Source organism: Protomyctophum parallelum (genome assembly GCF_964188405.1).
Source record: "Protomyctophum parallelum genome assembly, chromosome: 14".
NCBI classification, from domain to species: Eukaryota; Metazoa; Chordata; class Actinopteri; order Myctophiformes; family Myctophidae; genus Protomyctophum; species Protomyctophum parallelum.
In genome coordinates, this window is record NC_139709.1 from 33,686,594 (window position 1) to 33,701,228 (window position 14,635).

Consider the following 14,635-nt stretch of genomic DNA (forward strand, 5'->3'; position numbering starts at 1 on the left):
AGCCGATTTATAAACTCTACTAGGCTATTTGTATTTATTCTACCAGTAGTAGCTTTATCGTTGTTGTTATTGTGTGGGGGTTTTTTTTCTCCCCCAGCCTAAAACCTAAAACTAAATTAATAGAAATGTATATTTGACAGTCTTGGTCTGGACTGGAGGACCAGCCACTGAGTTACAGTATGTTGCATTGTAATAGATAGTTACTTCATATTTGTATCGTGGTGGGGCCAGTGGGCCGCCCACACCACACATGACATCCATGGTCCCTAAAAATCAAGTTCACGGGGCTGGAACAAGCTGCTGATAGATAAAGGCAAAGTGTGGAGTTATACTGCCACCTATTGGATTTGACAAATACAGAGCTCACATCCAAAAGGCCAATGTTTTTAATGAAGCGCAACATATACACCACATCGCCTTTAAACGCCAAGATAAACGAAATATTAATAAAAAACGTAAAAACCAAAAATTCATAGGACTACTGTACATACCAAGTCCTACAAAAAACGACATAATTTAATTCACAGGGATTTAAAAATGGGGGACATGATGAGATCATGAGACGGAAGCCTGCGGCTACTAATCAGGCCTCGTTGGATACAGCTTGGTATTTGAGTAGCTTGCGTAACTTGGATTTGGGGAGTTCAATTCATTTACATCTCTTCTACTACATGTGATTTGCGAGCTCATGCAGGCTATGGAGGTAGTACAGCTACATTTACCGTGTTGGTGTTGGATCATCGTCCTAATAATAATATCAAGTACCACAGTCACTAAATGCCAGCTCGGCGTGATCCGTCCTGGCCCCAAAGCCCAATCCGCAGAAAACCCTCCTGACAACAGATTTTATTTCCATAAAGTCGAACCTGACATCATGCCGACAAAACAGCAGCAGCAGACTGAGACTCCCACTACCGTCACACCCCCACCCAGGCCAAGAGCTGCGGTCGTGATCAAGTGCCATAAGGACTCCCTGGAGGTCGAGGTTCAAGCCGACCTGTTCCACACAGGAGTTCATGTGGATGGCAGGCATCTGCATCTGGGTTTGGGTTCGGGGAGCACTGGGAGTGAATGTGGAGCAACTTCAGTCGGGGAGGCAGAATTCGCCATTAAAGCCCACTTGATGGATTGCGGAACTAAACTGTCAGTAAGTTGTTGTTGTTGTAGTAATAGTTATTATTATTATTATTATTATTATTATTGGATGTGTAATGGATCATTGAAGCTGTTTGTGTTCATTGTATTCATTGATGGTAAAGCAACCAGTGCTTAGACTAGCCCTGAAACTAGCCTAACATTTAGACTCTCTTAGATGTATTTATCGATTCTGATATAGATTGAAAATGTCAGAATCGATAGAGAGGCTACATTTTAGGCTACCCTGAAACATGACTGTCACGAGCGTCATGTGAACCATGGCTAAACCATGGCTAGCTATTATCACCAGGCTGCATATTGGCCCAGCATTCAAAAAACCATATATTTGCATTGCTGTGGAAGTGTCTCTACTTTAAAAAGTTATATTAAATGTATAGTTATGTTTTATGAATAAATATCCTTGTATTTGTTTAATCTGTAGATGAGTTTACCAGTGTGGCCTTCTTCCACTCACAAAACTGACTGTTTTGCACATTTAGCTATAGTAAAACCATAGTTATAATATTACCCTTTAAAACTGCTTTAGAAATGTTTATGAGACTGTCAACTTATAAGAAGTACTGATATTTCACATTATTTGAATATCCAGCATTTAAAATGATCTGTTGACCAATTCGGTAATGGTTAAATGTGAAATTGTTATAGCCTACACAGTACTCGAAGTGAAGCCTACAGGAAGCTAAAAGTATGCCTGTTTATATATCTTGTTATTTGCAGGCCACAAAAGAGAAGCTCATCTATTCGAACATCCTGGTTTATGCACCTGAACCCAACATTGATGGTGTCCTTCGACTGGATGGTGCAACTATTCCGATAGAATGTCATTATGATACGTGAGTAGGATCGGTTGCATTTTGGAGTATTCACCTTTGATCAAAATCACATTAATTTACCATATTTGCGTACACATTGCTGTTTGGTATGGGTAGGCTCGGCACAGTGTGCGGTATACATAATAAACAGGTTATTTGCTGGATGACCCATCTGAGAACGACACTATAAAGGGATGAAAAGCAAGCTCCCCTCTGTGTTAATGCTAATAGGATGTCTCTTTATTCTTTACGCTATCCTCTTGAGCAATATCATTTGCCAATTTAACAATGCGTAAAATCTCATTAGACTATTGTTAAATCGATTTGATTCCAGGAAGTATGCTGTGGACGGAGCTGCTCTCCACCCCACATGGGCTCCTTATACGTCCAAAGTCACCGCTGAGGATCACATTGATTTCAACCTGAGAGTCATGACTGGTATTAAATGGGTGGTATAACTTAAAGTAACCCCTTTCCTTTGGAAACATGTTGGCTATATGTAACACATAGCCAACATATTTCCAAAGTAAAGGGGTTATTTGTTGATTATCAATGTCTGGGGCATTCAAGGAACACTTTCTCAGCTTCATGTTTATGTTTTTCCTGCACCTAGATGACTGGCAGCTAGAGAGGGGATATCTTGTCTACTTCTTGGGTGACTCTATTAATCTGGAAGTATCAGTCGTCATGAACAACCACCAGCCTCTTCGGGTCTATGTGGACCACTGTGTCGCCACAGCAACGCCAGATGTAGATGCCACCTTGAGATATGACTTTATTGAAAACCATGGGTGAGCTCTTGGAAGTTTATTGTTTATTGAATGGATCCCCATTAGCTGACTTCCTGGGGTCCATATAAAATGCACATAAATACATAATGGCCATGTGGTCAACTCTTGGAAGTTGGAACAGATATTATGCAAATTACAACTATAGCTTATTTTATTTTAGAACACTATAGAGGGTATGCGCGTGATATCATCATCATCATACTCGGAAGTTATGTGGGAATGCCCACTGAGTGGCAAAGTACTTCATGGCCTTGACAGCCCATACAGACGTTAAACTCACTTTGCCACTTGATTTGCCACTCACTTTATGCATACGCATACCCTATAACTATAACAAAATACATACATAAATGGATGCACCTGGGACGTATCCTCAGTGATGTATCCCAAGGTCATCGGGGTTTCGGGTCTCGCAACATCATACCCCTCACTCAGGTGACCCAGCCGGGAGTGATCAAGTCCCGACTTACGTCCCAGTAGCTACCCTCGATAAGTCCCATTAGGGAAGAACCAGGGCCACACAATCCGTTCCTCCTGAACTACTCTGCCGGGACTGGGAGGTACCATTCTGGCACATGGAAGGACTAGGCTCTGGGCCCCTCCTACATCTCACCAGGTCCACTCCTGCTCTCACCAGGTCAGGCCCTGTGCGTTGCACCAGACTCCCAGCACCAGGCACTTTATTCAGGAATGGTGGATTCTCAACCCGCATGGTTCCGCAGGCTCCACCTTGCCCTTGGTGGTGCCGCAGGCTCCGCTTGAGGCTTGAATGGCCCTCCTAAAGGCCTCACCGTGGGTTTGTTGGGCTTCTTCCTCACGGAAGACACAGGCTGGGGCGCTAACCCACACTGCTCCCGGGTGCCGTCTAATTTCCGGCTGCCACCCGTCTCTCCGGTGGTCACCAGACTATTCCTGGTTGTCACTTAGTCTATTCCTATGAGTCACTATAAATAGAATAACTATAACAAAATACATACATAAATGGATGCACCTGGGACGTATCCTCAGTGATGTATCCCAAGGTCATCGGGGTTTCGGGTCTCGCAACATCATACCCCTCACTCAGGTGACCCAGCCGGGAGTGATCAAGTCCCGACTTACGTCCCAGTAGCTACCCTCGATAAGTCCCATTAGGGAAAAACCAGGGCCACACAATCCGTTCCTCCTGAACTACTCTGCCGGGACTGGGAGGTACCATTCTGACACATGGAAGGACTAGGCTCTGTGGGTTGACACCTGTCCGGGCCCCTCCTACGTCTCACCAGGTCCACTCCTGCTCTCACCAGGTCAGGCCCTGTGCGTTGCACCAGACTCCCAGCACCAGGCACTTTATTCAGGAATGGTGGATTATCAAGCCGCAACGGCTATTAGCTATCTGGATATTGTATAAGTCCAGTACCAATAACTTTCAGTGGTGAACAACAGGAAGTAGCTTAAACGGACGCCAGCATCGTCTCTGCTACACCAACATCTCTGGTCCATTGATTTCCGTGATGCTATAGGTCTTCCAAATTCTGACAACGTTGATATAACGTGCATACCGCCACATCACTTTTACAAAGGTTTACAAATATAAACATCATGACTTGTTTTATATGATTATATTTACTTATTTATAATTATTATGTTTAATTCACACTAAACAAAACTGGCACTAATAGTGGTTATTTGGCTCATAATCATAGGGGAACCTCTCTTGGTGCTAGGGGTCTTATAGCCGTTGCTTTTATCTGAGGAACTTAAAATCTATGCTTCGGCCCATTTGATCACACACATGCCAACCGACTCCTGCACCCCAGCTGTAGTTGTGATAGATATACCTGTATTTCTGTAATGATCATGTGAAACGGCATATAATGTGAGAGAAGGTGATTCAGTGGGAGAAATCCATAATGCTCATCTTCCTGCGAACCAGATGTCTGACAGATTCGAGCCTGGCAAGCTCAAGCTCCCGTTTCCTGCCTAGAGTCCAGGATCACAGACTGCGATTCCAACTGGATGCTTTTAAGTTCCATGGGCAGTCTTCTAACCTGGTCAGTCACCGCTATACTGGACTAACGTTCATTTCTGTAATGAGAAAGTGTGAGAAGTTTTTGCTATTCTTAAAAGAAACAAACAAAAACCCGGCATTGTTTGTAGTTTCTTCAGTCAAAATAACATTGGACAAACAAATTTAACCCATTCTGGACAGGAACACCTTTTGGTGTTTTAAGCATTATGTTATACTTTATCTATTGAAAAATAGCAGATCTACAAGCTCATAGCACAGCAGTGAGTGCCGCGCTACAAGCTTGTAGATCTGCTATTTTTGAAAGATCTGTGAAAATGTGTCGCAAATCTTTGAATAGATATTGAACGTTTTTAATCAAATCATTGCTTCTGGGGGGGGTCCCTGGAACAACATATTTTCAGATAGGAGGTCCGTGGCCAATTACATTAAAATGTTGGGGTCCTTGACATGAAATCTTGAGCACCACTGATATAGAAAAATTTTCTTTAATTTCGACGTCAGGCCTAAATGGAGGAATAGGATTTGAGTGGATCACATGCTGTAGCACTAATGTACTGTTACATTGACAGATCTACATCAGCTGCCTTGTGAAGGCGGAGCCAGCCATGCTAACCGTCTACTCTAAGAACAGAGCCTGCTCTTTCATTGACAACAGGTGTGATATTCAGAGAGCTCTTTGAGTGCAATGAGGCCAGTTCGTTCTGTTGAACTCTACTGTATGAACACTGCATAACTACACAGTAAAATCCCTGTTAAATGGAATTGCATGTGAAATGGAAAAGCTTTTCCAAAACGTTGGCCCGATTCCATAAAAAGGGTCCCATGTGTACACTCTTGTGAGTTGAATACCTTACATTTAACACTGAGAATTTCACTGTGTAGTGATTTTTCACCAGTAACATTTAATATTTGGCTACTTGTTAGACATAGACAAATGTGCTATTGATTTTAAAATGTGTATTTTCATCTTAAAAAGGCAACCCACCCACCACCAACAGTTCCACATTTTGATTTATTTCTTTTGATTTATTTCTCCTCCAGATGGCACTCTGTGGATGGGAATGATGAGGAATGTAAATGCTGTGACATCTCCCAGTGTTCTGAAAACCCAATGCCCACTGAACGTCCCACGACAGTTATGCACACCGCAGCCGTCCAGCCTACCACCATGACTACACAAGCCTCACTTGTCTGGAACAAGCGGAAAAAATACCATTTCCGTGGTCATCCAGACATCCGCCATAACCAGGAAACCATGGCTCTGTCCTCCTCCCCTTCATCTGGGACCATGAAGACAGGAGCAGGCTCCAAAACAGGTAGGCATAAGATATTAGGTAAATTTTATTTTTTTCCCCATATAATTGCATAGTTCTTATGGATGGATTTTAACTTTTCCTGTCCAGTTTTAAAGCAATGCCAGAATTTGTCCACAGATACTTTATCTTCAACAGTTAATTACCCCACTTTTTTTATTTATAGAATGGACTAAGACCACCCGCCTAGGGCCTCTCACCATCATGCCCTCTTAATATTTCCACAAACATACTACACCAGTGACACTGAATATCGCATGGAATGCCATGGTGGAAATGGACAGTACCAATAGTGGACATTCTGAATACCACTGCAGCATCTTCACCAATGTATCGACTTGCGGTTTCATCGATATACAAGCTCAAAAGCCAGCAGACGCATGAAACAAGGCAAGGTTTAGGGAGCTGCATTGATGGAGAAACACTTAGCATTATTAGCGCTTGGCCTGTCATCGTAAACCTCAATACTTGCCTGGAATTGTAGGGTTTATATGCCCTCCGCTTTTTTATTTTAAATTATAAATACTTTAATTTTTATTTAACATTCATTTGTTTTGACATTTCAATACTTTCATTTGCAGGACATATGAAATGTTTACCAATAAACATTTTACACATCTGACTTGAATTGTTTTTTGTTTTGAGATGCACACCAGTGTTAACTTGTGACACTTACACTACCGTGGCCTTTATTTGGTTTATTTAGGCTACAACAATTTCCATATATACACACTTCATTATTTGAGCATGTTAATGAACATTGGTATAAAATATGTACATGCTGGAGTTATGTCCCTATAGGCAGAAACGGGAACATTGCAAGTGGCAATATACGGTAGTAAACAAAGCAACATTGCACAACATGTCGGGTTAATTGAGCAGTTGAGACGAATAACCACAAATGGATAAGGGTTCAGGACAGATTTTGGGGAGGGGTCATAATAAATTATGTACTTGTATGGTTATTCTATTATCACAGTTCTTGTTGATTGCCTTGAGCCCAAGTTTGAGAAGTGGGATGTGTATATGGAGCACTCCTATATTACAAATGGTTGTCCAAATGTGCCGCGCCATATGATACCTTTTAGAGAACAAACAACCTCATCTTCATGTACTGGAAGGGTTACAGCAGATATTATAGGTGGTGGGAAATATGTCTGCTGTGCAGTCCGGTTTATATTGGTTTTGGAATGTATGTAACTAGAAAGGGGTTCCTCCAAGTATTGTAAGTATTTTGAGGTTATATATTTATATTAACATATATGTATTAAATTATTTGCTGTATTTAGATGGCAACCCTATAGAGAAAACACACACACACGTCTTAAAAACGCTCACCCCCAGTGTTGGCTATTTTGAAGCGAGAAGGAAAACTATTAGTGAGCACTTTTATCCATTACCGTCATCCATTTCAACAACAACCGCTCATCATTGTTGGCACATTATTGATATAATTCAATGAAAGATTGTAGATGTTAGTCTTGCCAGCCACATCCATTAAATACTATTTGCAGTCAGTCGGCTATACAAATCCTATACTGATTCTATGCAGCGTCTTTGCGCCTCGACTCCACATGCATATGCAGCTACTTAGTTCTCGACATTGAGAATTGTACTTTTTTGCTTTTTCATTTGTATTGTTTATTATATCTTGTCTGCGGAGCATGTCACACTAGCTTCACTAGCTCTGGTTCATAGCTAATGTCACACGAACATTTTACTTATACACTTGAAGTGACAAAAGCTCTTTTTAAACCTTGACTTTTTTAGTTTGTTTTGTTTCTTTTCATTAGGCTTGACACCATTACATAATCACATTCACATGATCCCATGGATACAATAAGTTCATGTGCTTTTACTGCTTTAGATTGTCGGAGCACACGTTTGGCTTTTTATTTTTGTTTACTTCAGCACCACGGAGAGTGCACCCACGGCCCCCTTGTTCAACTCTCCTTCGGGGAGCTGTCCATGGTTCTGAAAGATGCCGTAACGCCCATTCTTTCTGCTTTTGTGTCCACGGCCACTCCCTTCCTTCCCTGGATTATCATTCATCACATTTTTTCGAGTAGCCTGCTTCCGACAAGACGGATCGATATCCTCTGCGGCGCCTGTTTACTTTGGCATAATCAAATAATTCCACATGGAATTGCCATTGTGTTTCGATTAGACGAGAGCAAAATTCCCACTAAGTGTATAATACATCAAAAACACGGCGAACCATGGCTATAAAGAGCCTTTGTAGGCTATAATCACACGATATATGATTGAATGAGTTTGAATGTTTTTCCTCTCTCTCTCTCTCTCTCTCTCTCTCTCTCTCTCTCTCTCTCTCTCTCTCTCTCTCTCTCTCTCTCTCTCTCTCTCTCTCTCTCTCTCTCTCTCTCTCTCTCTCTCTCTCTCTCTCTCTCTCTCTCTCTCTCTCTCTCTCGGCTGTACAGGCGGCTCGCTCCATGCCTCCTCCTGCTTCCGGGACGTCACACCTTTGATTTGAACGCTTCCTCCTTTTCAAACAGAATGAGTTTTCACTTCAAAAAATGCCCAACGCTGGTTTTCACCGTATGTTCTTTTGTTCGCACGGCGGTTCATTCGATACGAAAATGTGGACAGGATCTCTGTAGGGACGACAGTGTCTGCTGCACAGGGGACAACTCCACTACCGTCACCTGTTGCAAGCAGTTCGTGGACACCACCTATTACAGCATCGCTATGGTCACCCGGAAACTTTCCGGGGTGCTCCTCTTGCTGCTCCTCTTTGCTTTGGGATATTTGGTCCAGAGAATGGTATGTTCCAGATCCGGACGAGAGCTCCGCGACAGCCAGCAGCAGACCACACCCGACGACAGCGGACATCCAACGACCACCGCCATATCACGGGAGCCGCTTATCGGCTCCTTTACGTCGTACAGTTTGGCCGATCCTACCGCCGGCGGACCGGCTCATTTTTTACCCTCGTATGATGAATGCAAACACCTGCCAACGTATGAAGACACGGTGCAGGGGGACGCCTGCAGAAGCCGTCCCGAAGCCATGACGACACAGGAAGGACAGGAGGAACAACAATAATAAGCACATGAGGACCAAGGATCAGCACAATAGTCTTATTAAATTGCTTCTTTATGATTGTATAATTTCACATGTTATAGCCATATAGGCTATACTTACTTGTAGCCTAACTTGTATGTTAGCCTATATTTATACTTCATGGTTATTTAAAAAATGCAATACATGTTGCTGATATTGTGATAATGTATCCATCTTATCACCTGTAAAATGTATAACAGTGCCTTAAATCAAAGATGATTTTGATGTCCTTTCCGTAATATTATTGTTAAAGACCGAAATGCACATGGTTAACACCAATCAAGAACAAAAACATGCAGGCCACGCGGTGTTGTTGGTATAGCCTATATGTTTAATTAATGTGGAAAGTGGCTAGCCTATATATATATATATATATATATATATATATATATATTAGTCTTGGACAGAATTATAATTGAAATATGCCTGCCAACATGGCATGATATTTCAAAACAAAATGACATTAATAAAAAGTAGCCTATATCCCTATAGCCTATAAACCCATTGATATGATTGACTTTGCTCGGAGGTAATGCACTGTCTCTTTGATATTGTCTTTTATCGCGCCCGCCTCGGACGGGAGTTTCATCATCTGGGCGACCCGTCGGAAGCCCTCCTCGAGTCCGAAGCCCGTGGCGGCGGAGCAGGGCTGCACGAACCAATCCCGGTCCGAACACAGCGCCCCGAAGTCGAAACGCTCCGTCATCTCCGTGACGGACAGCGCGCCGTTCACGTCCTGCTTGTTGGCGAGCACGACCACCGGGAGGCTGCCCGGCAGATGCCCGGCACTCCTCAGGGCGTGTTCCAGCTCCCGCCGGGCCTCGTCGAAGCGTCCGCTGTCGGAGCTGTCCACCACGTACACCAGGGCGGCCGTGTCCTCGTAAAAGCCCTTCCAGTGCCGCCGCATGTTCCTCTGGCCGCCGATGTCCCACACCGTCAGCGCGACCTGCCGCCCGTTCTTTCGCCTCGCCTCGAGCATCTCCACGTTGAAGCCGATCGTGGGCACGGTGATGACGCTCGCGTTGTATTTCAGTTTGTAAAGGAGGGTCGATTTGCCGGCGTTGTCGAGACCCAGGATGAGAACTCTGGCTTCGGGTTGCTTGGAGCCTCGCTGGCCCATCATGACAGAAGGGCAGTCAACTCTACAGCTGGCTACATCTTGTGTTTATATTGTACTTTTGCCAGTGTTTACCCATTGCGTTGCCCAGAGTTACTGGATAAGCCATTACATGATGCAGTACAATAAAGCTGTGATAAAATAGGGGCAAAGTTTAAAAGAGGGTTGGTCTATAGGCTATAGTTAGTTATAGACAGCGACGCTGTAAAACAAGTGAGTCATTTATTGACTCGGCATGCTCTTACATGCTTTAAATGCTTGTTTTGACCTTTCACCAATGATATGTACTGTAGCCTACAGAGGCCGATAACATGCTACTTTATACTTTAAGTGCTTAATGGCTCACTCATGGTGATTTATAGCTTAACTAATGCAAATGAGAAACAAGACATAACTGGGGACACAAGTCAGTACAGTATATAGTGGTTTATAAGTAGGCTAATGATTATAATAGGGCACATTGAGCTTAAAGCTGTCTGACTCTGATCTCTTATTGCATGGGGTTTTCATCTGATTGTGAACGACTTAGAATCAACCTGAACCTGAGGACCAGTGCTAACTTGTTTTGGGTGGGGATGGCTATAGATTAGTGCTTTTGTAACACAAAAAGCATGCTATTTGCAACACCGTTTCTTAACCAATGGTCCAATAATAATTTCCCAATATATGACTCAACGGCTCAACCAGACAATCCGGTGCACTCCCCCCTGAGATTCTAAACTAACTCCCTTTTTCTGTTGAATTTCTTGACATCCAACTTGTCAGTAAATTACTATACGTGGACGGTCATCATATAGGTCACCAGGTCATTCACTTCACGGTTTCTCTATAGTGGAAAGAATTGTTGTGGGTTTCCCCCCCCCATTACTAAGTGCATATAGGTCAGGGTCCTCAGGGAACACATGTGCAATACTTTACCAGTGGTCCACGGACCACAATAAAAATAAACTTGTATAGGCCTACATACCTCAATCAAGCTAATATCTTTGCATATCAATCAAACTGTGAAATATCATTCCTTAATTGATGATCTGATGAAGTGAAGAAATCACATCTGGCCTATTGTAAAGTCATATATTGACTTGATCATGCAGCCACTGTTAAAGGTGAGTTTAGAATATATATACGAATGGAATGCGGCTACTCCAAGTATTATTGCGACCGCAAATCAGTTAAAGGAGAATTCCATACTAAAAGGCTTTCTTTTTTCTTTTTCTTTTTTTTTTTTTGCGGCTTACGCCTTTTTTTTTTTTTTTTTTTTTTGATATTTTTTTTTGCGGCTTACGCCTTTATTGATTTTTTAAGGGATAGAAAGTAGGCTGACAGGAAACGGGAGAGAGATGGGGGGATGACATGCGGTAAAGGCCGTGTCGGGTCCGGGAGTCGAACCCGCGGCACACCGCGACTGGATCACCAGTCCGGTGCCCAGACCGTTACGCTACGGCCTGGGCCACGGCTTACGCCTTTTATTGATTTTTGAAGGGACAGACAGTAGGCTGACAGGAAACGGGAGAGAGATGGGGGGATGACATGCAGTAAAGGCCGTGTCGGGTCCGGGAGTCGAACCCGCGGCACACTGCGACTGGATTACCAGTCCGGTGCCCAGACCGTTACGCTACGGCCTGGGCCCTAAAAGGCTTTCTTACCTTTCTTTGTAGTTGTTACGTCCCCACCAAAGAGGTCCAGGTGTTATTTTGTGCAAAAGCTCCTTATTGGCTATTTCCCCTACCATAAGCCCTAAATGAATTGCATTGAATTGAATTGAATGGGAATTGAATGGGGCTATGGGGTGTTATTTCCATCGCTCAAAATTCTAATTTCTTTGTATATATCCTCTCTTCATAATGTAAATAATATCCCAACCGGCACACTCTTCTACTTCTTTCGATGGAAATAAGCGAATTAGCATAACCTCATTCAATTCCCATTCAATGCAATGCAATTCATTGAGGGCTTATGGTAGGGAAAATAGCCAATAAGGAGTTTTTGCACAAAAAGACACCTGGATCTCTTTGGTGGGGAAGTAACAACTACAAAGAAAGATAAGAAAGCAGCATGGAATTCTCCTTTAAGTATGAAATCGTGCATTTGAGGTCATGGTCATGCGTCGTGAGGACTCGTGACATCACGTGATGCCACAATATTAAGCCCATGATGGAGATCCCTGATGTCATCAATATTGGCCAGCAACTCTACATCTCACCTCAAACCCTTAGATCTCCATATATGGAGCTGACCTGTTCTGACATTCCATATGTTGATCCTTCCCTGCAGCCTTCCTCTTTGATGTCTCTCTTTTGACTGATACCTATAGGTGTCCATTCAAACTCTAAGACGGGCCCGCCCCAAAGTTATTAGTGCAGCCGCCCGCGCCCGGCAGCCGGCGAAAACTAGAGTTCTCAACAGCCCCGAAAGTTAAGGCCTACCTGGGCCCTCATCAAACCCTGTACACTCAAGACACTGCCCCCACTGCCACCCTTAGATCTCCATATATGGAGCTGACCTGTTCTGACATTCCATTATGTTGATCTGACCCCCATGCCAAAGCGCCAAGGTGAATGACTCGTTTCATTATGTCTGCCACTCCTGCAGGCCTTTGTAAAACAACAACACAAATAATCTTCAGTGCAGTTATACTTTCCAGAACCAGAACACCGTGTCATTATTTATTTCAAATGTCAGCCTGAATCATACAGCATATCCGATCACAGTCATGTACTGTGTAAATGTAAATCAATTATTGGCAGTGATGACACAAGTCACAAGAAATAAATACATGTACGTTCCAGATTGTAAATGTTCAAAGAAAGAAAGAAAATGTTGTGTTGATCTCAGTCATATGTAAAGAATATATATGCATTACTGCATGGTCTATATGGAGCCATGCATGGCTAGTTAACAGTATTACTAGCCTATATACGTGACCTTACAAATGTCAGAGTGCAACAAGTTGAGGCCCTGCTGCAACCCCCCAACCCGCCCAGGCCCCCATATCCACAACCAGAAATCAATTAACGGTTCTTAAGACATCAAAAACAAAGAAATAAAACTCAACTGCATGTGTCTTAGATAATTATGCACCTTTGTAACAATCGTAGACAATAAATGTATAGTCAGTTTCCCACGTTGTTGCATGTGCATGATGAACTGTGGTGAAAAAGTATAAGGCATCGTGCCTATACCGATTCCCCTTGGTCAAAGTTTTGACCATAAATGTCCACGTTATCGTTTCATAGCCGTTATAAAAACAGAAAGGCAACCCTATATGACAGCTAAGATTAGGCCGTCAGTATAGGATAGCCCTAATAAATCATATCAGTGTAGATTTAATCGAAGAGCCCTTTGTTTTGGGCCATTATTTCTCCACCACACCACAAAACCTTTGACATTGATGATGAAATGAAAACTCGTAGACTTTGCATGACTCATAATAATCATTGCTGAAAATGAACTGCAGCGTTTTCAAAAGAAAATAAATTGTCATAGAAGGCAAACTTGCTGGTCTTCACTCTTCAAATAAGTCCGCGTCCATCGTTTACACACGGTTTAGTTCAGTGCATCTTTATCTCTCATGCAGTGCAAGTATCTGGCCAATAAAAAAAATCGCCATCTGCTTCAAATAGTCTTGCATCTTCAGAGTTTAGTCCAACCAACTTATCCATGACATCAATTCAAACATCATTTCGACACACAGACGTACAAGCCCCTCGTCTTGCATCTGCAGTGCACAGACGCGCCTCAGCGCAGCGGTCGAAATGCACAGCCATAGATATCACCATCATCCCTGCTTTGCACGCCTCAGAACACAGGCAAGGCACCCCATGCACCACAACTCAGGGCATGACTTTTTTTTTCCCACGGAGGAGGAGGAGAGCCTCATCTTTTACATAAAAAGATTGATTGATCAGATCCCACCCAGAGAGCACATTTTCTTTATATATCACGATCTTGTCCATTTCTCTCTCGGCTTCATCCAAACTCCGCCGGTTGGGTCACCCACCACGTACACAAGTCCTCCGGTGTCCTCCCGGCGGCAGCTGTGGTGCCATGAATGGGGTCTGGCGGTGGTCGGTATCATGCCAGTGGAGAGCGGAGGAGCGGCCCTCTGCTGCAAACGGATCGTTGATGTACCGTTGCGATGAGGAGAGGATTCGTTCATTTTCTCATACACTGATTTGTCCGCTGTGCCAAAACGCTGGAAAAGCACGCGCGCTTCCGTGGATGATTTGGAGCCGTGTTGTCCCATTGTCAAAAAACAAAATAACTTTGTCTGTTTTATAATGGGAAATATCTAAACCGTAGGCTAACTGTGGCTATGATCTTGATCGCTGTGTGATGTGCTGTGCTCACTT

The 14,635-nt window shown here is 43.2% G+C and overlaps 1 protein-coding gene across 1 annotated transcript; it reads right to left on the reverse strand.

Annotated features, from left to right (window-relative positions):
- Positions 1–9,659: 9,659 nt before the first annotated feature.
- Positions 9,660–10,286, reverse strand: arl14 (ADP-ribosylation factor-like 14; the record flags this gene model as incomplete). Its single annotated transcript, XM_083781285.1, has 1 exon — positions 9,660–10,286. One exon carries the CDS (start codon positions 10,284–10,286, stop codon positions 9,660–9,662), a length of 627 nt encoding a protein of 208 aa, XP_083637411.1.
- Between the last annotated feature and the right edge of the window lie 4,349 nt (positions 10,287–14,635).